This window comes from Sander vitreus, chromosome 15, assembly GCF_031162955.1.
Source record: "Sander vitreus isolate 19-12246 chromosome 15, sanVit1, whole genome shotgun sequence".
Taxonomy (NCBI): Eukaryota; Metazoa; Chordata; class Actinopteri; order Perciformes; family Percidae; genus Sander; species Sander vitreus.
In genome coordinates, this window is record NC_135869.1 from 18,892,038 (window position 1) to 18,916,975 (window position 24,938).

General features: G+C 44.7%; 1 protein-coding gene across 2 annotated transcripts; it reads left to right on the top strand.

The window, feature by feature from the left end:
- The first annotated feature begins 1,063 nt into the window (after nt 1–1,063).
- Nucleotides 1,064–22,258, top strand: pdgfab (platelet-derived growth factor alpha polypeptide b). 2 transcript variants are annotated; one of them, XM_078269596.1, is made up of 7 exons: nt 1,064–1,725; nt 3,017–3,113; nt 7,497–7,631; nt 8,975–9,165; nt 17,647–17,773; nt 19,087–19,211; nt 19,935–22,258. In XM_078269596.1, exons 1-6 carry the CDS (start codon nt 1,663–1,665, stop codon nt 19,158–19,160), a joined length of 687 nt encoding a protein of 228 aa, XP_078125722.1. In that variant the 5' UTR covers nt 1,064–1,662; the 3' UTR covers nt 19,161–19,211; nt 19,935–22,258. The 2 variants fall into 2 exon arrangements, with proteins under 2 accessions (XP_078125722.1, XP_078125723.1); XM_078269597.1 differs by lacking the exon at nt 19,087–19,211 and having other exon boundaries at nt 1,065–1,725.
- Nucleotides 22,259–24,938: the final 2,680 nt, after the last annotated feature.

The window sequence follows — 24,938 nt, forward strand, 5'->3', positions numbered from 1 at the left end:
TTGAATGGACAAGGTGGAGGGCAGACCACCTGGTTGCATGACCTATGGCTCCCTGCTGATTGTCACCTCTGGCTGATAATGTGCGTGCACGCTGTCTCTGTCTGAGTCTCTGCTCCTGTTGGTATGCCTCGTTTATCAGGCCCTCAGGCTCTCCTCCCAGACCTCCCAGCACAGCACAGCCTACAGCTTCCTCACAGCAATTTAAGACCAGACTGTTTTAACCTGCTGTTAACTAGTTGCTTCCTGTGTCCCAAAATCATGCCCCCACACACACACACACACACACACACACACACACACACACACACACACACACACACACACACACACACACAGGTGTTTAATAGTCATCATAACATACATTAACAGACATGACACACATTTATTTGTACTAATACATACTAAATGCCCAGACATGATACATACATTGGTTGTTCTGCCTTAAAGGCACAAAGAGAACTTGTAGTATCTCATTATCACTAGACATCATGAGTCACCACCATCATCACTTCCATGATAATGATCATCATCGTTTCACATTTTTGTTTACTTGGTCCAAATTCGATTACATCCTGAAAATCATCCAGAGTGATTTAATATAAATATAATTACTGACTTCCTCTGCCCCTAATTTGCTATTCAATCAAAGCTAATTGTTAACGATGTGGAATGTGACAGTGTCTCATCCTCATCAACATCCTCATCCTTTTTGTCTCAATTTTTTACATTTTTTTCCTCATAATTATTGGTTTTACATACTTTTCAATCAGTGATAATCAATATCAATTACAGCTTGAATCTCTGAATGGGCTCTGTGCTGAAGGGCACACACGCACGCACGCACACACACACACACACACACACACACACACACACACACACACACACACACACACACACACACACACGGGCTAAGGGGGGATGGGGACATGCTCTTGAGTCTTAAGTCATCCAACCAGCCAACCAGCTCCCCTCGCTGAATAGATGCACGATCACCGAAACGCGAGGGGAGGCGCAACGAGCACGGAGCTGCTGGCTCTCTATATCCAGTGGCTCAGAGGCGCTCTGACTTTCATTCACTCCAGAGTCCTACACAGTCAAGGACCTGTGCAGGCGGCTGCAAGACAGGCTCTGAATAGCACAACACGGACAACTTTCTCCCTTGTGATATTCTAAGAGGATCTGTTCGTTGGGATTATATTCTCCTAGGAATATTAAATACTATTATAGAAAAAGTCGTGCGTCTTAATTCTGTTTAATTATAACAGCTACGCTTCTTGTTTGATATATTAGTGAGCTAGGCTGAAGTTTGAAGCCTGTTTTTTAGAGGGTGAAGGACAAGTGCAATGCGCTTCAGACTTGTCTCTTGGGATTGTCCCACTTGCGCCTGAGGAGCTACAGTATGTCGAGCTGCCGCACAGATTTTGTTCAAGAGGACGCAGTCCAATGTGAATAACAAGAATCAACTTCCAGCCTCTTCAGCTTTTCATAGTTACAAGCAAGTGCAGCACGGAGTCTGACTGAGTCCGCTGAGCAGCTCAGACACCCCGGTTTCTCTCCCCGAGGGGATGGTTGTGGATCCTGTGGGGCCAGGAGCGATTCTGCGGCTCCTACAGAATAGCACCTTTTTCTTGTTCGGGGTTAAATCGAAATTAAAGGGAGATGAGAGCCGCACTTTGTTACTTCCTGCTGTGGACGACGTACCTGCTGCTGGCCACCTCTGAGGTAAAGTTACCAGGACTCCGCACAGCCAGAGAAGTGCGGGGCCGGACAGACTGTGTCCCTTTGGTCCCATGTCACACACAGTGGTGCGGGGTTTTATTCCAGTGAGGGTGCAAAGTTCCCACAAAGCGCGCATTTCTGCAACAGCTACACACCACACCGCAACTTGATGGCCAGTGAAAAGAAGAACTACAGAACAATAACTCTTAAGTTTTGAATTAAAGCCTGTAATTAGGCTTGAAGATAAGAGTAGGCTATGAGCCCACATCATTTAAATCAATTCTTCATTTGAATTACCGATCCAAACTGTTTTTTTTAAGATAATAAAAAGGGTAGTTTAGATTAAGAGGCTATTATAAGAACAGAGTGAATATATGAATTTATGTTTCGAAAATGAGCAAACAGCATATCAGCTCCAGTTACCATGAGGGTCAGTGACTATGCGCTTTTGAGAACCAACATCGCGTCTGCACTTGGACGCATATCACAGTTATTTTTGGCTTTTGTGCCAAATCTGTTTGTAGCCCGAGCCAACAGGGCAAACGTTTTGGTTGGGCTAAGCGCTTTCATGGGAACCGCTCCGGGTGATATAAATAGCCACTGTTCCTGTAAGCGGTTTGCTCAACTTGAGGTGCTTGCAAGACCGCAACAAGTGCAAAGTTTGGTGAGCTGCCGTTCACACGGGCAGACGTCGCTCCGATCTGTGGTACGGTTCCTAATTCCTTTAGAAAACACACGGTTTAATGTTGTTTCACTTATCCGCAGTAGAACAGGATTAGTAAAACTACAGAAGTCGTTGTGGGGCTCATTGGCATCTAATTATTAATTCAGCCTCCAATTAATACTGAAAGCAGTAGTTTTAATAATACATTTTCATTTTGGTATGATTGGTTTCCCACAATCAGTCCTGCATGCCTGGTTGGGTATATTTAAAGGAAATGCACATTTTAGAATTATCTGAGTGCCGAACTAACCAGAAGACCTTAATAAAAATATCTGATTTATTATCCTCCAGTCATGCAGCTTTGCTCCCTTGCAGAGCATCGCTTACCTAAATTGAATAATGTCTTAAGAGGGTTCGGCGCCACCTTCTCTCAATGTATGAGTGGGGCAGATCTGCTAGCTGTCGTTGGCACATAGTTGCAAAATTGTTCTAGCAGTGTTTTTACTGGTTGCTGTTTAAACCCAGCACGTTTACTTATACAGACAAACAATTACACACACGTTTCGCCACTGACTCGACACATCTCTAACCTTCATCTCTTGTTTATTTTGTTTGCCCCCCGCCCCCTAGGAAGTGGAGTTTCCCCAGGAGCTGATAGACAGACTGTCCCACAGTGAAATCCACAGCATCAGCGACCTCCAGCGGCTACTGGACATTGACTCCGTAGGTAAATTCTGCCTCTTGATACTTTCATCAACAAACCCCAGTTACATTTGTAATCCTGATGCCAGAGATGTTGTTCACATGTGACACTGATATTGTTTATGGGACAGCACGTAGTAAACGGTGGTGTTAAAAACAGCTGCAAGATTACATAAGCAGTATGCCTTTATTAGCTGTATACTTATGCTCTATTGTATAACCACTTTTAAAACTAGCCTTTTTGGTAGGACACCTCAATATTACCTGGTAGCCTATAGGGACTTCCATAAAACTAACTATAACATAAATGTATACAAAAGTGATATCTAAAATTACCATAACTGGGAAGCCTTGAGCCCTTGTGGTCCTTAGGCAATATGTTCAGTACCTTTGCTGGATGGATAGGTGGATCACAAAAAAACACTGATAATATGCTAAAGTCAGCATTCAGCATCTTTGAGTGACACTTGATTAGATAAGATGAGAGACTTTGCCAATCCTGCAGGTTTAGTGGATTTAGTGAAAAAACAAGAATACCTGTTGTTTTGGCACATTCTGCAAATTACATTCAGCGGGGAATCAGTGAAGTTATGACTCCTGAAATCAAGCTCCAAAGACATGCCCATGACTAGACCACTGTACAGGAGGGATCTGTGCACCAGGGGAGCTGCAAAGTGCAGCCCTGGCATGCGAGATAAAGCAGTAACCGTGATAGGTGCGTCTGCTGTACACGTGACACAGATGGACTTTCACTGGCAGGCATTTTTTTGTGTGCATATTCTTTCAGCTGCTGCAATAAACTGGCTTCATAGCAACCACAAATGTTGCCCTGTAAACAGAGACAATGGCTCTCAAGTCTGGCGGGTTTCTTCAGCTTCAGGTTTTTGGAGGTGCTGCTTCTTCTGTAGTGGGGGACCGGTCTGTCTCAGGCTGTCTTAGATTAGGTTACACGGGTGCGCTGCAAGAAGCTGTTTGCCTTCACATGAGCCTCTATTTACACAGGCTCTGACCATATATCAAATTTAAGGCTCTCCTCTAAAGATTTGTTGATGAAAATAGGTAATTACTAAATTTGCTTTAACAGTCCCAAATGATGTCAGCTACCTCACTGGTCATAGCTCATTAGTAGCCTTAAAATATATATTCAGCAAAGCAACATTAGGACCGGTCTTTCGCTCTAGTATTCTTCTGTGTAACCACCTGATTGCTTTTCTGATCGACAAATCAATTAGGACTAGTAAAAGCCCTACATCATCATTAGTGTGTTTAATTTATTAATTCACAATCAGACCAACCTGTACTCCACAACAGTGATCACCACACTTTATGCTGAGCCCAGAATAGATCCCCGGAGTGCCTCTAGCATGAGAAGAGGTGTTTATAATTGAATTAACATGTCTTTCTTCAAACAGAGGAATGTTTTGCAGGGTAACAGTAGTAGGCTGATTATTATTACGAGGACATAAATCTGTCTGACAGCCAGCTTGGCGGCCCAAGACAGCCCATTAAAAGACCTTTGACGCCAGCCAGAGGGGTATTTTCAGAGCTTTTGTTGCAGATAGCCAGGACAGTAAAGCTACCAGTATAGGCTGGACTCTACACGGCATAGCATGTCAACCATTGAAGTAGAAAGGAAAGGCTTATATGAGGTGTTGGTTTAAACCTTTGAACATTGGCACCTGGAAGATCGAACATGGGCTGATGTTGTTTTGGAGGTCACACCCAGGAAATCCTTCATTATTTCACACTCAGTGCGTGTCTACAGTATGTGTACACGTCCAGCGAGGATGGTGTCTTCAGCTTTGACTGACAGATGAGATGACCCTGCTGAAGTCTGCAGATGGCTGTCTGGCCCCTGAGGTGCTCCTCTCCTTGCTTTATTCTCATCTCCCTCTTTAGGCGGCCCCCTCGGCCTGCCGGCTCTTATCTCTCTCAGTGAAGGACTTTGACAGAAAAGGGAACCTGACTCTTGGCATGGGGCAGAGGTGGAGGAGGGAGCAGGAGGATTCTGGAGGCTGTATTCCTGCTAGACTTCACTCAGAAATGCCACAAGTATTTGTGCAATCTGCTTTGTTTCTGACAAGCTGACAGTGTGTTTACCTCCGGTACAGTTGGCAGAAGTTCCTATGAACCTACAGCGCCTCAAAAACAAAGTTATTGTGCTTCCTTCCTGCTTTTACAACCAGGGGGAGGACCATTTGCCCTTAAAGTAATACTTTGTTATATCAGCCATGTAAATGTTGACAATGAAGAAACAGAGATAGAATTATGGAGGCACTTATTTCAAGAAGTTAACAACATGTTGGCTTATTGTACAAGTAGAGGAAGAAAGAAAGAAAGAGAGGAGGAGGAGTAAAGGGAGGGAGCTGAGGCCCTCAGCTAATGGAGGGAGTAATTTGTGAGTCATGAATGCCTAATTCATGGCGATAGCCTGTGCCCTGTCCTCTGTCCTCTTTTCTCTTGTCTCAGTTTGACGACGCTCCTGGCGTGTTATTACTTCTCAGTCACTTGGAACCAACAGATGAGCCAGCTCCTCACTCTTTCTATTCATGCCTCTCTTTATTTCTCTTCTTACCTATTTTTCTTCTGCATCTTGTTGCCTGATTGCCTTCTTTCCCTATGTTCATTAAAACATCCACAGAAAGGTCCTTTTATTGTGCTGAGAAAAGGACTCTGCAGTCATAAAGGACTTCTTTATGCCCTCCCTCCCTTTCTCCTGTCAGCTCTGACACAAACTGTCTCCGGGTGGTCACTGGTATGACACCCTCCCTCACTCCCATCCTCCTCTGACAGGAGGAGATGAAGAGAGGGATTGGTAGGGAGAGAGCAGGCACAGTGGGAGTTGTGTCAGTGACCCGCAGTGTTAAAAGGTTGTCAGGTAGGAAAATCAGCCAGCTGTCACAATGAGTCCACCTGACAGTGCAGATAGCATAGGTGTATATTTGCACGTATATATGGAGAGTGTATGCGACATATACAGTATATGGTATGTTCATGCATGTCTGTATACAGGCCTGTCAGACTGATAGCTGTGAAGAAATACATAAAACATAGCTCAGCCCTTTACTTAACTCCAGGCCTCAGCTGCAGGCAACACTTCCTTTCTGTTGACCTTTGGTTCTGGGTCACTGTATGACTGACGGCACGAAAGGCTAGAAGCAAATTCCCTCTGCTCTCATCGAGGGGCAGACCTGGAAAAAGAAAGCATTCGACAGCAAATAAACAACTAATCCCAGAAGTGGATCATGTATAGGCAAATGGAATCCCTTCAGATGACTCTGGTCAGAGTACAAAGGAACTGGATGAGTGGAATGTGTTTGCCTGTGGCTAAGCTTTGTTGTGCTGGTGTACATTGGATTTTAACATGTTATGGAGGATAATGAGAGGCGTTTGTGTAGTTGTAAGTGTGTCTTTATGTTAAGTGTACAGATGTAGGATTGTGTCAGCCAGGTGGGTGGGTGTGCTGTACCTACAGACAGGTAGACCCACCCACTTAGCAAACATTCTCAGACTCTGCTCTTTGGGAAAGGGCAGTATCCTGCGAACAAGCTTTATCGCTTTATAGCTGCTCTGGCACTCTTCTGTAATCCACCTCATATTCTGGGTGGGGACAAAAACAAGCAAGCTTTATCAGATGACCATGACTGTGAATAAGCTGAGCTGGCTATATTAGACTGGAGTAAGGGAGCCTTAAGGAGCTACCACTGCAGCATAACAAAACATGTACTTTTCCAAGCCGCTGAATGATTGAAAAAGCAAACATTTTCAGGTAAATGAGAGACACAAAACCACTAATTAGGTGCAGGGATAATGGTGGCTGAGTACCACCTGTCAAATGACCACTTTAGTCTGCTGTGCATCTGTGAATGCGGGTTGTTTTTGAAGGAGCATGCTGACTCACCTACGTCTAGATACTTTTTCCTGCTGGGAAAGTTCAGCCAAATGAGTAAGTAAGGCTGACACACAAAGCTTGCAATTACACAGAGTTCTGTGTAATACGTACCTCATGCCTGTACCGTGTGTATTTGGCACTATTTACCTCAATTTGTGACATCATCAGCAGTCGCCCTACCAGCCAGCCAGCACATTGAAGGGAACCCTGAGCCCTTCAGGGAATCAAAGCATGTGTTACACACAGCACAAGAACCTAGCAGGAAAGTACCATCTCATTATGGTTGTGTGACTAACCAACACATTGTTAGTTGTGGAAGGGGTATATAAAACATCAATAGCGGATCATATCCAGCCTTTCTGATTAGGCCTAGCAAGCCACCCACCACAGTCAACACTGTTAAAGCTGCAGCCGTGATCAACCGACCCATCTTTGGTTTATTGGTTGAATACGTTTTTTGTGTTTGCTTCCTCTCTGTGTGACATCATTAATGTGGCTGCCTTCTGTTTTGACGAGGTACGGGAAACAATGTTATCGAGGAGCCCAAGCACCACAAGCACCACAACAACCATAAGAACTACTCCCGCCAGCATGGTTACTACAATGACCTGAAGAGCTCTCAGCTCCACAGCCGACGCAAGAGGAGCATCGGTAAGACTGAATGAATATTATATGCTTTACTGTGCTCCTCAGAGGTTGCATCATGATGACATTTGGCACTATATAGATCACAACTTGGCACAACTTATTACAGTGTCATAATGCCCTAAAAATAACCTCTATCTTAAATATCCCCCCTGACACATAAGTTCCCAGGAGATGAAACCGATCACTTTACACTAATTTCAAACAAAGCTAATAGTTAGTGGCTTTTATACAGCCTTTTTGTGGATAAAAAGAACCCTAATGAAGATGTCTACCCAGTATTTATGGCAATCAAGGAATCATGAAAAACGAGACTGGTATGTGAGGTTGACGAGCACATCGGACATGAAGCCTTTTAATTGAACAGAGGCTTGCAGATCTAAGACACATGAGTCAGGAGAGAAATATATCCTTGAGCGTGGAAATTCCAGGCATTCAGGGCTCAAGTTGCAGCTCGCCTGGGCTCTCAGTCAGATTTCTTCATAAAACGCCATGCGGTACGATATCTGATCGAGGTGTGGAGAATATCATGTAGTGTGCGATGTATGTGTTAAGACTGGCTGCATGTCCCACATCCCTCCCAGCAGTGCGGCATTTAAAGCAACGCAGGATTAAGTGACTGGTCGTATTTCATGTATGTGCGCCATATCATAAGTGTATGATACAGTATACCTTTTTGGCAGCTGTCCACAAAAGATTCAATTCAATTTTATTTATAGTATCAAATCATAACAAGGGTTATCTCAAGACACTTTACAGATAGAGTAGGTCTAGACCACACTCCACAATTCCAGTAATTCCCATTATGTACATGCTTGTCTTTACGACATAATGATATCTTACTGTACACTCTCTGTCACATCTTTAGGTTTGAGTGCTTGTCAGAGCATTAAATCTGAAATGAATGCTTACTGCCTTCCTCTTTGCACTATGACCAACAGGGTCAAAGGCCATTATTAGATTTCCCACAGGCGGACAAAAAGGTTGTCTGGCCTAGTCACGCTGCATTAACCGCAGTCAGGCCTCTGAACAAAGAAGCAGTCTCTTTCTGTCTCACCGACTTGATCCCAAAGCTCCTTAGCTGATATGAGATCAGCTTTTTGGATAGCTTGTCTTCTTAACAGCCTTAAAGGAGGTTGGATGTGATCTGAGGTCAGACGAACAGCTCCCACATCAAATGAGTCATCAAATATTGAGCAGTGAAGGAATGCATGAATGCAGCTGGGAGTGAAGAGGACAGATTACAACAATACATCAGCATGCGCTTGCTTTTAGAACATGTGACACCAAACACTTGTGCAGACCAAACATATTAACCGGACTCCTCCTTCTTCTCCTCTATCTTCCAGTAGAGGAGGCGGTCCCAGCGGTGTGTAAGACACGGACGGTGATCTACGAGATTCCCAGGAGCCAGGTGGATCCCACGTCTGCCAACTTCTTGATATGGCCGCCATGTGTGGAGGTGATGCGCTGCACGGGCTGCTGCAACACGAGCAACATGCGCTGTCACCCTTCCCGCAAGCACCACCGCACCGTTAAGGTAAGACACACACACACACACACACACACACACACACACACACACACACACACACACACAACTACAGGCAAGATTGTGCATGTGTGATTGACTTGCTGAAAAGTCTTTACAATCACTCCAAATCATTACTCCATTGCAAGGTTAAACACACAATAATAACATAGTCACCGCGTTTATTCCACAAACACACCCACTTCCACTCACAAATCTCCACCACTTTTCCTCTCAACAGGTAAGTTAATCATATGAGAGGTAAGGTTGGGTTCCTTCACGCTCCTTTCCTCCACAGCTCCTCTTCATTTCATCTACCCCTCTCCTCTGAGCCTCCTTGGCCCGTACCCAAATAGTGGCCACCTTACCTCCGTTGCCCCCTCCCCTCTCTCTCCTTTCATTACAGCCGATCACCACCCTCTCTCCTCATCACTCTATCCCATGTTTGGCGAGCGGCCAGGGCGGCTGTGCCAGGACAGCGGGAGGGAGGAAAAGAAGGAGAGAGAGAGGACAGGGAGGGAGGGTTGTTGGCACCTTAAGCCAGGACATTTGTTGAAGGGTTGACCAGAGAGGCACGCACCTGCCAGATATAAGACAGACAGAGAGAGAGAGAGAGAGAGAGAGAGAGAGAGAGAGAGAGAGAGAGGGGGTGAGTGAGAAACAGTTTACTTTACCCTGAGAATATCTGAGTGCCATCGGCTACTGCACAGCCATTCCTCCACTCTCTGTTTGTTTGGCCTTTTGTCTTTTCTGGAAGCACGGATCCTGGAAGAGACGAGGTGACAAAGAGTAAGCGAGGGATTGAAGGGGGTTGCACTGTTCTCAGAGGCTCTTTGGCATTGGTAGCTTGAAAATATTTCCTTCTGTTCAGGATCAGAGGAGACACCATGGCTGGAGCATAGTCATATTTCTGCTCTATTTACAATACAGACTGTTAGCCAGTGCATGGCTCTGTTTGGGAGTTATGTGCTCTGTTCTGTAAGAGAAAGAGACAACCGGGGGATAAACAGGATAGCCTGGAACACTCTGACTGTGTTTGTCTTTTTCTTTGAGTCTATCTCTGGACTGTGGTGTCTCTTTAATCATTGTGATCTTGCCCGGCCATGGGCACTGGGACATCATGCAGAGTTTTAAAAATGCCGCCTCAATAGACCAGAAGAGTAATAAAACAAATAGCAACCCCACCTTCCCCTTGGCACACTGGCACAGGTCAGGGTGATTTCAGTATGGACGGGAGGACATCTCCTCTTTAAGTCGTAGAGTAGAGAAAGTACTGCAAGGCTGCCATTGACAAGAAGGCCATTGTAGGGCCCAGGACACTGCATCCAGGGCACACGGTTTGTGGTCAGAGATGCTGACTCACAGTGCAGTAAGAGTTCTGATATACAGCACAACCCTGTGTGTCCTTCTGTCTGCATGCAAGCTTGTCTGTCTCTCCGTCAGCCAGACAGTCCCTTAATGGGAGCTCTGTCTGGGATCACAGTGACGAGGACAGATGGAGAGACAGTGACGATGGCGGACAAGACAGTAAAGCTAGATTCAGCTATTCTGGGAATGTCGTGATCCATACAACTCTGTCCGTGTCCCCTTCATGACACTGAGGACAAAATGAGCACACAGACCAGAGAGGGGCCCTCAGGCATGGTGGGCAGGGATTCACAGGGGCCGTTTTTCCATGTGGTTCCAGCCGTGGGCGAGGGGGGCTGAGAGGCATCGTATCCCTGGAAAGGTCATCCGTCAGGGCTTGCTCCGGTCATGAGACATTCACCACATTGTGTGTAAGAAACATTGTCTAATGCCAAGTTTTTTTTACGGTCTGTCCTCTCAGCAGTTACTCTGAATAGGGGTTCAGTTTGTGCTTCTCCCTCCGTTTATTAGAAAGCTAAAAATGTTGCCCGTCTACACTGGGCCTGACTTGTTTTCCTTCTGCTGGCCAAGGATGGGAAAAGAACACATTCAATGTGTTTCTTTCCATCTCATGCCACTATGCATTTGTCCAAATGCACCTTAATTTATTTATTCCCTCTTTATCTCCCTCCCTCGCTTCTGTTTCTCTCTCTTTCGTTTTTTTATGCTATAGATCCCAAAAAAAGAGAACGGGTCTATGCAGGCCCTGTACTGTACAAGTCTGTCCTGTTCAGTGGTGGGGTAATAAAAATAGGACCAGCCCGAGGGAGAAGAATGGGCAGATCTTAAAGTCACTCTCCTTTTTCTTAGCCTCCCTTTTCCCCTCCTTTCATTCTTTTGCACTTATCTTCAACTTATTTGCACTTATTATTACACTTTATTTGTGTGAGTGCAGGTTGCATTCAGGTTGTTGTTTTTGTAATATCAGCATGCCTTGGCATAGCAAGGACACTGTAAATGAGAAGGGTGTAAATAAGAGCCCTTTAGAGAAGGTTCAGTCTTCATAGAATGGAGAGAGATGCAGAGATTAAAAAGAGAAACAGAAAGTTGGGGAAAAGGAGAGAGGCCAACAGAATTCTTAATGAGGTTTTATGTATTCAGACTCTATCATCCCAGCATTCCTTTAACTCCTCCTTCACCCCCATCCCACCTCTGTTTGCACTTTAAATGACACCACATTCACCCCCCCTATCCCAGCATCTTGGTTCTCCCCTTTCTTCAAACTGAGTTCTCTACATTTCCTCTAATTTCTTTTTTCCTTTTGGTGGTTCATCACAGAAGGCTGGCAGAACATTGTGGCCATTTTGCCAGTGTTTTTTTTGTCTCTTTGTCTCGTTACAATCTAAATATGACATGAAATGACATGAAAATACCAGAATTAGTATATTATTGGTGTTTTGATGGCACAAGTCTAATTCTCTCAATCTCTCTTTGTCTCCTTTGGTTGTTAATCTGTCATCCTTCCTCTCTCATACTGTCTTTTTTCACCTTCTCCTGTATTCCTTCTATTCTGTTCATCGCATCTTTCGCTGTTTTGTTTCAGTGCTTTTGGCTCCGAGGCTTGCTAGACAAACTCATAAAACAACTGGTGATTTTGGACAGCCAGGACCAAAGAGACTAGTATACAAGGTGTGTGTGGGGTAGAAAGAGTTAGGCAGCGATCTCAACGTGCATGTGCATTCTTTTGCACATTAGTCTTTGTACGTATGAATGTGAGTCTCTGCATGTGGATCTAAATGCCTCTCTGTTTGTTCTTCCTATTAGGCTGATTGTTTAATCAGCACATGACACAGGCAAAGAACGGAACTGTCACTCATCCTCTCTCTCATTAACTCTTAAGGCCTCTGCAGTACATTTGGTCTCTAAGTTCATTTTATTTCTCTTCCTCATTTACAAACCCACATGAGCAAACACAGAAATGACTTCACGTGATATTTAAGATTACATTTGTACTACAAGTAAAGTAATTCAGGAAATTCAGGCTTGTGTTTTCTGCTGCACGAATACACAGTTGATAGTAAATGAGGTCCTCTCTTTGTGTCAAGGACAGCACGGAGAGTGCTTGACATTATGGAAAGTAGAAAGAAAAATAGGGAGAAAGCATACATGAGCTGCTAATTATACCCTTGAGTCCCACAAAGTCAGTAAAGAAAAATGGGTAAATTACAGTTTTTGTACTGTAAATGGTATTTACATTTTCTAATTTTCAAAATTAAAACAGTTAACAAAAATGGAAGCCAAACATGAGAACTAAACCTTTTCATTGACTTCATGAGGTGACTTAATCTAATCAGTATGGCATTTTTTCATTTGGTTTGGTTTAGTAGCTGGAAACGTTTGATGGTGCTTGAAGCATATGTATTAAGTATTTTGCAGAGGTCAGAGAGGGTCGTCAGAGCACATCTGTGTAAACCCAAGAAGGAGATTGTTTGTGTGTGTGTGTATGTGAGAGAGAGAGGGAGCGCTCTATGTTATGCTACGTAACTCACCCACCACAGCGCAGGGACAAGGCCATTTGTGTGAAGCGGCAGCAAGAGGAAGACGGGCCACAGAGTAATGAAGTGTTGATGGCTGCTGGATCAAAGTGGAGACTGACAGAGGCCAGGTGGATATAGCTACAGTGCTGAGTGTGGGGGTCCACACATCTCCGTGCATTGGCCCTGGCCCCGACCCCTTCACACATACACAATCACACAAACTGACAGTTACCTCAGCGACAGTGGGTCAGATCCGGGTGTTGGGGGAAGCAGTAGCTGTAGCCCAGCGGTTGTGTGGGACCCTGACTTACGGGGTGTTTCATAAATAAAAGACAGTGTGGTGGTGATACAGTGAGCATGATTTATGATCGTCTGAGGGGTCCTGTGAATTACGTTAGGGCAAGGTTAGATGGGAAGGAGGGGCCCTCATGTTTGAAGTCCCTTGCAGCTGTGAATTATTCCACCTTTGATTCGCTCAGCTCTTCTAATAGATGGAGAAGGGTGAGGGAGTTTGTGTGTAAATGTGTGTGTGGTAAGCACAGCGGGGGTTGCCGGGCGGGTCAGAGACCATGGGAGCGTCCTGACCACTGCCGCACCGGCTGGAATGCATCAGCTTGAACTTGAAAAGTAGTAGGCGTATTTTAATCATATTTTACTTCATTTCTGTATTTTCCTTCACTCCTCCTCTCCTGTCCTCCCGTTCGCTCTTCCCCTCTGACTTCATCCTCCCCCTCCACCTCTCTTCTCCACTCAGTCTTGGAGTCTGATTGTCTGTTGTGTGAAATAGTTGTTCACTCCCTTCTCACTCTTTCAGTCTCACTCCTGCAACAGAGCCGTCTCCCACTCTCTAATTCTACCCGTCTGCCAGTCTTTGCCATTTACTGTATCTTTTTTGCTCTCTTTCATTAAAATCTTATTTCATCTTTTAAGTGCTCAGTGTAATTCCTTTCTCATCTGCAAATGTTCTATAAAGACATAGGCAGGAGGGAAAAGTAAATGGAAAGATTACACATCTTCGGGTGCTTTGATATTTGATATTGCATGATGGTTCTTTCGGTCTCGTGGGGGAAGGGAAGGGAAAGCACGGCACACAATGTGGTCAGGGGTAGATAGATATTCACATCCGGTGATACATTAATGTGTGTGTGTGTGTGTGTGTGTGTGTGTGTGTGTGTATGAGAGAGAGAGAGAGAGAGAGTGTGAGAGAGAGAGAGAGAGAGAGAGAGAGATGTAGGATAGTGGTGTGCCATGAAGTTCCTTTTTGGCATTGCAGACCTGTGAGTGATGTGATAAATGCTCTCCTTACTTCCTCTCTTCTCCACACACCGCCTGCGATAACCCCTTCCACCCGAGTGTGTGTTAGTGCTGTGTGGGGTTGAATCAGAGGGCAGCAGGTTGTCTCAGCTGTCTCCGCTGATGTTCAGTCTGCATCTTCTGTGACTTCCTCTCTCTCCCTCTGCAGATCATCTTGCCTTTCTTCTGATTGTCATTTTTTTTTTTAAAGGTTGATTTCAGAAGACAGAGATACAGAGAGTTTCTTTAGGTTCCTCCTCCCCATAACTCTCCCCACCTTTCCTCCACTTGCTCACAGTTGCATCTAAACAAGTGCTCTTTGTTTCTGGGACACAAGTTCTGAGTGTCTCCCTCCTAATAAATAAATTGTCACTGCTTCTTATACCCCATCATTCTCTATACACACATACATTCTCATTTGTTTTTGCTGGATTCTGTCACTGTTCCAGTTCATGATGGCCCGCGGTGCACATTCACAACCCTGTTGTGTTTTCCTTGGAAAGCAGAAGTAAAACTTTCCCCTCCATCATGCTCTCATCAGTGCTTCGTGCTCAGGGAATTCCCAATTAGCCCGACCGGAACAATCGGCTCCACATGGAGGGCCACGGAGACACTGAGGACAAACCGAGGGGGTGCACTTCCCAGAGCCCCCTGCCTCACCCCAACCCTCTGGATCGGATATCATTCAACAGCCGCTCGGGGGACTCTTTCTCAGGGCCCCGGATTTCTAGGGAGTTTAGAGCAGTTTGATTTATACAAAGAGAGTGCGGGGGCCCCCGACATAGCATGGGGTCTCTTTCTGATGTATGTTTTATGTGGGAAGTCATTGACTCTGTGCCGGATAGGAAGCCGGTGTTCTTTGTGTGGTGAAGACATGGCTAAAAATGGAGGACGGAAGAATTAAAAATGGATGTAAAGTGGAAAAATTGTAGAAGTCAAGGACGCCATTCCTGTAGCGTCAACACTTTCTCATAACACAAGAAACAGAAAAACAAGACAGGAAGCGAAAGAGGGAGTGTTGACAAAGTGGGCAGAGCAGTATCATAGCACAGGTATACACATTCACAGACAAATAAGAAAGTTTGAGTTTTTGTGTGCTTTTGTGTGTGTCCTGCAGGGAGTGTTTTTTGCCCTGCTGTGTAAGGGGCAAGGAGACAAGCCTACTGCTGGGCCTCTCATCAAGGGGGCCCATCGCTTTATCTGTCTGTCAATAGCTGTTTGTTTGGCCAGAAGAGTTGGGGTTTCTGTGTGTCTGTTAGTCATAAGGATGAGCCTCAGTAGTAAGTGTCAGACATGGCTGACTCTTTTGGCTTTCCGTTGGGCGCTTCTGAACCCCCCCACCCCACCCCATACACACACACCCCCAAAAACACACACACCTCAGAGATTCCCATAACCAGCGACAGCAGAGCCATCAGCAGAGACAGCTGCATGCTTCCTCTCTCAGTCATATCGTTTGATTAAATATTAGCAGTGGTTTTCTGTAAAATGAATTTCATTCTGTAGTATTGTCTGCACTTTTGGTAGATAATAATAAACCTTTGATAACTTCTCTATCTATCCTGTCAGCGTTAGTGTAATAAAGTTCCCCAGTAAGTAGCCCAGAAACTAAATGTTAATAGGTAACACATAAATGTCATTTAATGCTAGTCATGATCATGGTCAGTCCCTCCTCCCCCTTCCTTAAATAACCCCCTCTGTTTGCACACAGACACACACACACAAACACACACGCACGCACGCACGCACGCACGCACGTAAGCACACATACACACACATACACACACACACACACACACACACACACACACACACCCTAATGAGAGTGATGGTCCACCTTCCTGCTCTCAGTTCTTCCCTGCTCTGGCCCTTTCACCCGCTCTCTCTCTCTTTCTGTCAGGGCCCGATAACAGCAACCCAGACACCATTGTCCTCTGTTTGCTCACTGCATACCTCCTCTGCTTGCTTACCCTCTTTTCACTCCCTCTCTTCTTTCTATTCTCTCCATGGAAAGAAACTGTTGCAAAGGAGCGGCTGGTGAAACCGCCGGCCTCTAATTTCAGTTTTAGCCTCCCCAGATGACCATCCAGCCATTGTTACAGCACTGACATGAGGCAGCTTTAACTGTGTGAATGTCATACCTTGTTTTATCAGACAGGGATTGGTATGTTCGTTTGTCTGCATGACTAATTCACCACTGAGAGCCAGCCTTGGCGGTATGCCATCACAGGATAGAAGAACAGAAGATAAAGTCGGTTTTGGCCCTCCATCTGTGCATGTGTGAGCCTCATGCTGACTGCAAAACCGTGTTGTTCATAACACCAGAGAGCATTGGGAGATTGTCGGCCAATATCCTCTCTCGTGCAGTGACCAGGAAGATGGGTGAGGCAGGGGATATTGTTTCCATGTGGCCCTCCGGGCCCTCAGTGGTGGATGAGAAGGTTACCTGCCCTTGGCACTCACATCAGAGAAGGAAAAGCATGTAGCCACCTCCCCTGAGTTACACAACAAGATCATCATAACCTCCATGCAACCTTCTCTATTCAGCTTTCATCTAAGCTTTAATCAACATAGCCTATTCATAACACTCCGAGGATTGGTCCTTTTCATTACTAGCTGTTGGGTGGGAAGTGGAGGTCAGCCCTGTTGTGTTAAACTGAGAGGGTGTTAGCTGGACTGAACGATAGGAATTCCGGCATTGCTTTTGTGTTTGTTAGATTGAAATGGCTGCTTTCTGGGGTTCTACTGCTTAGATTAGACCATGTACGCTGTATTTCTTGCATGCACATGTTAAGCAACACTAACCCATGAAGAAGTATTAATGTGCTTTAAAACCAGCCTACATGTTGGAACAAGGCAAGAGATGCTCCAGGCCTGAAGCAGGGGGGCTCTCCCAGCCTCTCTTCTCCTGCCAGGGTAAACCTTCCCTGGGCCTTAGGGCGTATACTGCTCCCCCCTACCCTCCAGCTCTCATTTCCCATTGTTTAAGCTTGCTTGGACATGGTCATACACTCCATCTAGTATTTACACACCTGATCAACAGCCCATAGAGCACACAGCGAGTGGAACCCAATGCATCAGGCTCAGAGGAATGCTGCCGTGACACTTCAAACACAGCGAGTCGAAGCGACGGCTGGCGTTTTTTTAATGAATCGGTTTATGAAAGAGTCATCAGTCACAGCGCTACGCCTCTTGATGCTAGCGGATGGGCAAAGAGTGTGTGCATTCATTGACGACACACAGGAACGGCGAAGAGTGATGATGGCGCTGGAGCTGGCTCTGTAGCTAACCTTTTCTCTCTTCCTCTCTTCAGGTAGCAAAGGTGGAGTACGCGAAGAGGAGACCCAAGCTGAAAGAGGTCTTTGTGCGATTAGAAGACCACCTGGAGTGTGTGTGCACATCACAGCATAATGTGGTGGAGCACTCAGATGCAGAAACAGGTAATTGTGACCATCCAAAGTTTTTATATATATTGTGTTACATAATCATAAGTGTCCCAGCATTGCCTTTTTGCAGAAAAATCACTCTGAGGCTGAGTTTGATGTGTGAGTCCCTCCCTCATCCCTACGTCATCATGCATCGTGTTGCTTCTCTTTCCTCATGTCTGTCTGATGGTCTCACTCTCTTTCTGGCTCTTTGGCTTTGCACTGGATGACCTTTTTTTGTGATTGCTTCCAAACAGACAGACACCTGTTCGGTGGCCTGCTATTGCAAAACTGTAAAGCTTGTGTGTTGTGCCTTGTGAGACGAGGATGTGTGTGTGTGTGTGTGTGTGTTTTTAATTTTATTTAATTTTATTTTTTTATTTAACCTTTATTTAACCAGGTAGGCCGTTGAGAACAGGTTCTCATTTGCAACGGCGACCTGGCCAAGAAAAGCATGGGCGTGCAAGACAACATATAGTTTCACATTCAATACAGTACAAGGATACAGAATACAATATGCTACATAAAGTGCAAATTAAGTGGGCATTACAAATGCCGGTACGTAGTGAGGTGTAAGTCGATAGATATGCAATACATGAACAGAGAGTCAATACACTGCTGAGATGGTATAAAGAGTTAATGGTGTAATAAGTCAATAAACAGTTAGTCTAGTGGTCTAGTTAGTGAAGTAGATCAGTTATAACACTATATATATATATATATATATATATATATGAATAGACAGTCTAGATAAATGCTAAAGTGTAGTGAAGAGTCAATATACAGTTAGTGCAAATGGTGGTCTAGATAGTGATGTATATCAGTAATAATACAATATGCATGAATAGACCGTCTATATAAATGCTGAGATGTAGTAAAGAGTCAATGTACAGTTAGTGCAAAGTGTGGTCTAGGTAGTGATGAAGATCAGTAATATCACAGTATACAAGAATAGATAGACTATATAAATGCTGAAATGTAGTGAAGAGTTAATATACAGTTAGTGCAGATTGTGGTCTAATCGAATTAGATCAGTAGATGTGCAAAAAGTGTGTGACAACAAATGTGTGTGTGTGTGTGTGTGTCCAAAGGCTGCTTGGCATGAAAGCAGGTAAATCCGCCAGTGCCTTGATCTGAAGCCTTTCTCTCCCTGGGAGCAGATAAGGGCTGATTTGTGCTGATAAGGCATCTGAAGTATTTATAGTGTGTCATATCTTTGCACAGTCTGCTTCTGTCCCAGGGCTGTTGTACCTCTCTCTGTATCATAAACCCTGCTTCTTGCTTTTAACCCTCCTTCCTATCCACCCTCCCCAACTTTGTGTTTTCAGGCCACCATAGGGCTAAAGGTAAAAAAAGGAAACCTAAAAAGCTAAGGCCCAGCAAGGATTTATTGGCGACATAATAAAGTTGCACTCATTACACAAAGTCCACTGGAGAGCTGTGAAGGGAACAGGTAGGACTTTAGCACCGCAGCGTCCTCTCACCTTTTGGCACTGCAATGGCCTCAATCAGGGCACAAGGGAGCCTGCCAATCACCATCACCAATCACATCACAGCCAATCAGTGTGAGAAGAGGGAGGGCTAAGGAGTGCCACGCTCTGTGGCCGAATGCTGCATGCTGATTTTGTGGCCTGCTGAGCATGCACACTGCATACATTCGCTTTGTGTCACAGTGTCATGCTTGCGTGTGGTTGTGTGCACTGTTTTTGTTGTGTTACACCCACTGTATGTCACTGTTTGTTTCACTGCTTAAAAGACACCCTTATGTTTTTCCTCCATCAACTTATCATCACCAATGTTTATTCTCGCTCTCTCTCTCTCTCTCTCTCTCTCTCTCTCTCTCTCTCTCTCTCTCTCTCTCTCTCTCTCTTTGTCCGTAACTAAACAAGAGAGTCTTTTTGTCAAAATTTGTTTTTTCAGCTCTCTGTCTTTTACACACAAAATGACACATATTTTGACTGGACATGATGTCTGGTCTGATCGTTGGCTTTGAAATCTGGAGAAACGCATGAGAAAAAAATGCAATTGGGCACAAAATGCAAAAATCTAAGTAGATTTGTATTTCTTGTCATAATGAAACCCATGTGTTGTGTTTGCAAAAGTGTGATACTAATCTCAGCTCTCTCTCTCTCTCTCTCTCTCTCTCTCTCTCTCTCTCTCTCTCTCTCTCTCACAGTGGACGTGAGGTGAGGCCAATCAGAACAAGGGAATTCAGCGTGGGAGGGACCTAAATAGAGGATGCCACCAACAGGAGACCTGCTCTGTCCTTTTCCCCACTGCCATGCAACCTTCGTTTTAAAAAGACAAACTTTTCTGTTAAGACGAGAGACTGAAAATAGCCAACAGACAAAAATAAATAAGATGCCAAAGGTGCTTTTTTAAAAACAGTAACCAGGGATGACGACTTCCTCTGTGGTACATCACCTACCCAGACAACTGACCCATGCCGCTGAATAAGAAGAAAAGAGAAAGATGCTGTAGCTCGGGCAGGGCAGAAAGAGGCCGAAGGGAGATGATGAAAGCAGTTTGTGTTGAACATTTTGAGACTTTGTTTAAACAAGACGCACAAAAAGAAACTGCTATGAAACAGCTGAATCAAGCTTTCGTGGGAATCTGGTGCTCAGACTCCAAAACAGTGGTGGATGACCTCCAGCTGGGCAACCTAAAAGTGCCCTGCCCTGTTTAAATGACTCTTGCATACACAGGAAAAAAGAAGGAGATATAGGAAAAACAATGGAAAGAGAGAAAGAGAGAGACAAATGGAGATGTTTTTTTTCTTCCAAAAGACTATGGAGTATCAAACATTTAAAGTTTTGGATGTTTGCTCTGAGTAAAGAGGAAATCTTCTCTGAGACCCCTGGTGGTCTGTGACTTTGCCCACTTGCTATGTACAGTTAAAGTTGAAAAGGAAGATGCACCGCTACTTACAAACTATTTATATGTGTGGACGTTTGCTTTCTGTCTCTTCCAATACAAAAGAAAGAACAAAAATATGTTTTAATGATTTTGGAGACATGCAAAAGCTCTGTGTGGTCCGGTTCTTTGTAACCATCAGTATCACAATCTCAACGTCATTTTTTTTTAGTCAATGTTATTGTTGTCATCCATGTTTCTTATTATATTACAGTATATCTGAATGATGTCAAGTCTTGTATATGGTTTGGATATATGTGTGCAAGGAGGAGATGTGAGAGTCAGAACAGGAAGATGCTTTATTTTTGTTATGAAATATATTAAGCTTACTTATATCTGAGCAGAAATTATCTTTATTTCTTTGGATGTGGTTGAATGCCTGTATTTAATCCATTGGAAAAGATGCAAAAATGTGGGCAGGGGGTGGAATAGACGAACGAGAAAAGTCTGCCCGTGACGGGGAGGGGTAGAGTGGCTCAAACATGGCAACTTCATAGTGAGTGGCTGTACCGTAGCTTATTCTAATGTACAGCCATATCAGGACTGCCTTATCCTTTATGTAACAAGTGGCATTTAACAAAAACATGCATACAGCACATTAAAGTGTGTTCATGCCAATCACACAAAACATGTAAGAGCAACTCTAGTGTGTATGTGTACCTGAATGAGGTGCAATAGACAGGGTGTGTGCTCTCACTCACACAATTACTCTCTTACATGAGGCTATTTTTCACTCATATCACTCTTAACATTGATAAGGAAGATGCCCGCCCGTCATGCTTCACAAGCACACATATGCCTGCAATGAGCAAAGTCCACCTTAAAGAGTGAATGAACGAGCAAAGCAAATCGAAAAGCGCATGAATGGGCTCCTTGTTTGGCCAGGTTTTACTCCTCTGTTGACAGGATAACAAATCTCTGATGGCTCCACCCTGTGAAGGTACTGACACCTTATGCAGCCACATACCATCAGAATAGATGATGATGAGTGCTCTGATGTGGACTGAAAACAGTACAGCGCTGGCCTGAACCCGTGCCCTGATGGAACAAACAATTACTTTCTTACTGGTTTCTGTAACAGTGATGAATGTGTAACTAGGCCAACACAGTACAAAAACAACGGTCATCTTCCACCCAGCATTGAAATGAGGAAGTCAAAGGCGAAAGAGTGAGTCACTGCACTGTGAAGTTAGTCAAGTGAAATTCAAACGGCAAAACACACACACACACACACACACACACACACACACACACACACACACACACACACACACACACACACACACACACACACACACACACACTCAGCCTACTTGTGAATGAACTAACCCTCAGTTGACTGGTGCTATATGTAAAAGGCTGATGGTTCATCACTGTTCACATATACATCGATGTAAAGATAGTGTTCTCGGTAAACCAGGGACCACGCTTAGAGCTATTTGATTAATGAAAATGCCATTACACTATCACTAAGCCTTTATTGCTTTTCTTGGGGCCTTCCATTGGATAAAGACAGCAATAATCATAATTTATATATTTATGTTTTCAACAATAAATATATTTCTGCTTATGAAATTGTTCACTGAATGTTGAGTCCCATACTTTGTTTGTATTGTGTCCCAAGGATGGTATTTGAGGATAAATGTAGAACGAGATGTCATGCAGCACTAAAGACAGAGACAGTCTAATGGGAACAAAGTGAGGTAATGGAAAGTAAGATTTACTGTAAGTGAATGAGTAATATTAAGCTGTATAACAGTACAGCAGAGGAAAGAGGAAAAGAAGCCTAGAGGTTAGAGAGGCCACCCTGCACCAGAACAATCTTACCTGCTTGCTTATTACTGTAGTGATAGACTTTATAACAAGTTTTATCCAAATAACTGTATAATATGCAAACATTTATTTACTGTAGAGTATGTGAGCTCAAAAGAGTTGAGTCCACATGTGTTGTTGCTGCCGCAGGAGGCAGACAGAAGCTGGATGTGAGGGTGGTGTATACAGGAAATGTGAGCTTTTGCAAGATTGAAGGCTGAGCAGGAGCTGGGCTTTACTCCAGGATCCACCAGCAGCAGACGGTAGGTGCTAGGGGCTTTATTACTTTTCCCTGAGCAGCTCACCCTAATCCCAGGGCTAAGAGACATGAAAGTCTCCCTCCTCTGAAGAAAGGCAAAACATGAAAGAGAGAAAAAATCAGAGAGACAGCAGCTTTGCGAGCCACTGGAACAGGGGATAAAGTGAATAAAGTAAAGATAAAAGGAAAAGCAGAGGCTTGATTGATTTTATTGTTTTTATCTGACATTCACAGCTTCATTCATAAGGATGAAGGGGGGGGGGGGTTGAAGTGTGGACTGAGGAGTCAGTATAGCGTGTGCAGTGTATTCAGGAAAAAGAGAGCAATATGTCATGGTGGGGAAAGAGGGAGGAGGAGGATGAAGCACAGGAGAGAGGGTCGAGAATACACTGAGGAGTGAGAGTGCAAGGGGATGTATAGAGAGGGGAAAAAATGAAGAAAAGGGGGAATGAAGTGAGACTCAGGATGTGGGTAATCGGCACCATAGCAAGAGGGGGCAGACAGGGCAGCACTAAGTGGACATGCTTTCATAAACAATGCCAGAGGGGGACGAAGGGGCAGACAAGGTGTGAAGAGGGCTGCTGAATGGGCTCTGTGTATGTGTGCAGTTGAACAATGCAAAGGAGGTCTCCCAGTGTGAAACATGGACCATTGGAATTTTGGGCTCTTGTGCAGGGCAAACTGTGATTTCACTACCCACAATGCACAGGGTCAGAGTTCAGGGTTCAGGGGTCGTATGGGGGATGTTGCTGGTGGTGCAGAGTAACGGATGCATTGTAAAGCTTTAATCATCTCCCTCCATTTTCCATGTTTACAGTAAATACATTCTACTTTTGAAATCAAATACTTTGGGTATTTTTTTTCTCCATTATTGGATATACAACTTGGTCTAATTGACAAAAGCTTCATGGCTTTACAGCCTCAACCCCCTTAGAATCAACCTTGACTACTTCCTTCCCAGATTACAGATCTTGTAACCTTTGCTTCATTACTTACACCCCTCTCTTCCCTCTCCTGTCCTCCCCTTTCCTCTTTTCCTCCATGTCGCCCTGTTATGTTTCTCCTCTCTGCCCCAACCTGTGGCCTCTGGGTTTTGAGGAAAGGCAGAGGACGCCTTTGAAGATGGCGACAGCCAAGTTTGTCCGGGGCCACAGCCATGAATGCACGTCTTTGTCTGCTGTTCTCTCACGTCTTTATATCCTGCCCCCACTACACTCCTCATCCTCCCTCTGCCCCCCACAAACTCACACGGACATGCTCATGCCCTCGCTGGGGCCCCCATTGCACAAATGACCCCACTAATTATGTATTTAAGGTATTTGGCTCCTGTGAAAACAGCTTTGGGTTAGTGGTGGAAGGTGGTGGGGCGGTTGGGGAGAAGAGGGTGTGCAGGGACGTAGGGTGGTCCATGGTCTCATGGCTATCATTACTGCCCAGCGTTTTATGTAAACACTGGATTAGGGCAGCAAGGGTTGATTGAGGAGAGGGCTGGAGGAGGTGGTGGTGGTGGGGTTTGGCACTCGGGTAGGTAAGCAGGTCGCCTGTGCTTCTGAGTTCTGGTCTCTGGTTTCACCCCTGGGTGGCAGTCCCTCAGAAACATTTCTCTCATGTACACACACATCTCACCTTACACAGGTAATAGTTTATTAGCAACACAGGAGAGATAATACAGCACATAAATACTCACTAATCTTCTCTCGTCATGATCTTCTTTTCTGCTAAGAACATCCTTAGAAACCCTAAGTGTGAAGACCTGCTTCCAACCTTTCTGGGGTCAATTTAAAACCACTTCCTCATTGCTAACAAACAACCCGCTCAACACAATGTGATGTGGCTCGAAGTTGGTCCCTCGTAATTTCTTTATGAGATGCAAGGCATTGTAGGATTCTAGGCTCATCCCCAATTTCCACCTGTCACATGTCTGGGCCACAGCGAAGGATGGGGCTGTCCCGTTGTGAGCAGCCTTCCATATAAACTGCTCTGAAATTTGATCATTTTTGCTTTGGATCCCCCAGGTCAAGGGGCTGACTGATGCTTCTGATAAACCTGAGATGGGTAGCAGCCTGCTCGGCCTCTCAGCAGGTTCCCATGCTGATACAGGACCCCTCTCTCCAATTCAGCACCAGCCCTCTGTTTCTGCATCACATATAGTCTCTTACTTAATCTCATTATGGGTATTTATTTAGTTTTCTCTCA

Excerpts from the sequence above, each read along its gene's own strand:
- pdgfab (XM_078269596.1), top strand. The coding sequence starts at position 1,663 with ATGAGAGCCGCACTTTGTTACTTCCTGCTGTGGACGACGTACCTGCTG. Across the intron at positions 3,114-7,496 it reads ACTGGACATTGACTCCGTAG|GTACGGGAAACAATGTTATC; the intron begins GTAAATTCTGCC and ends TGTTTTGACGAG. Across the intron at positions 17,774-19,086 it reads GCACTCAGATGCAGAAACAG|GCCACCATAGGGCTAAAGGT; the intron begins GTAATTGTGACC and ends TTGTGTTTTCAG.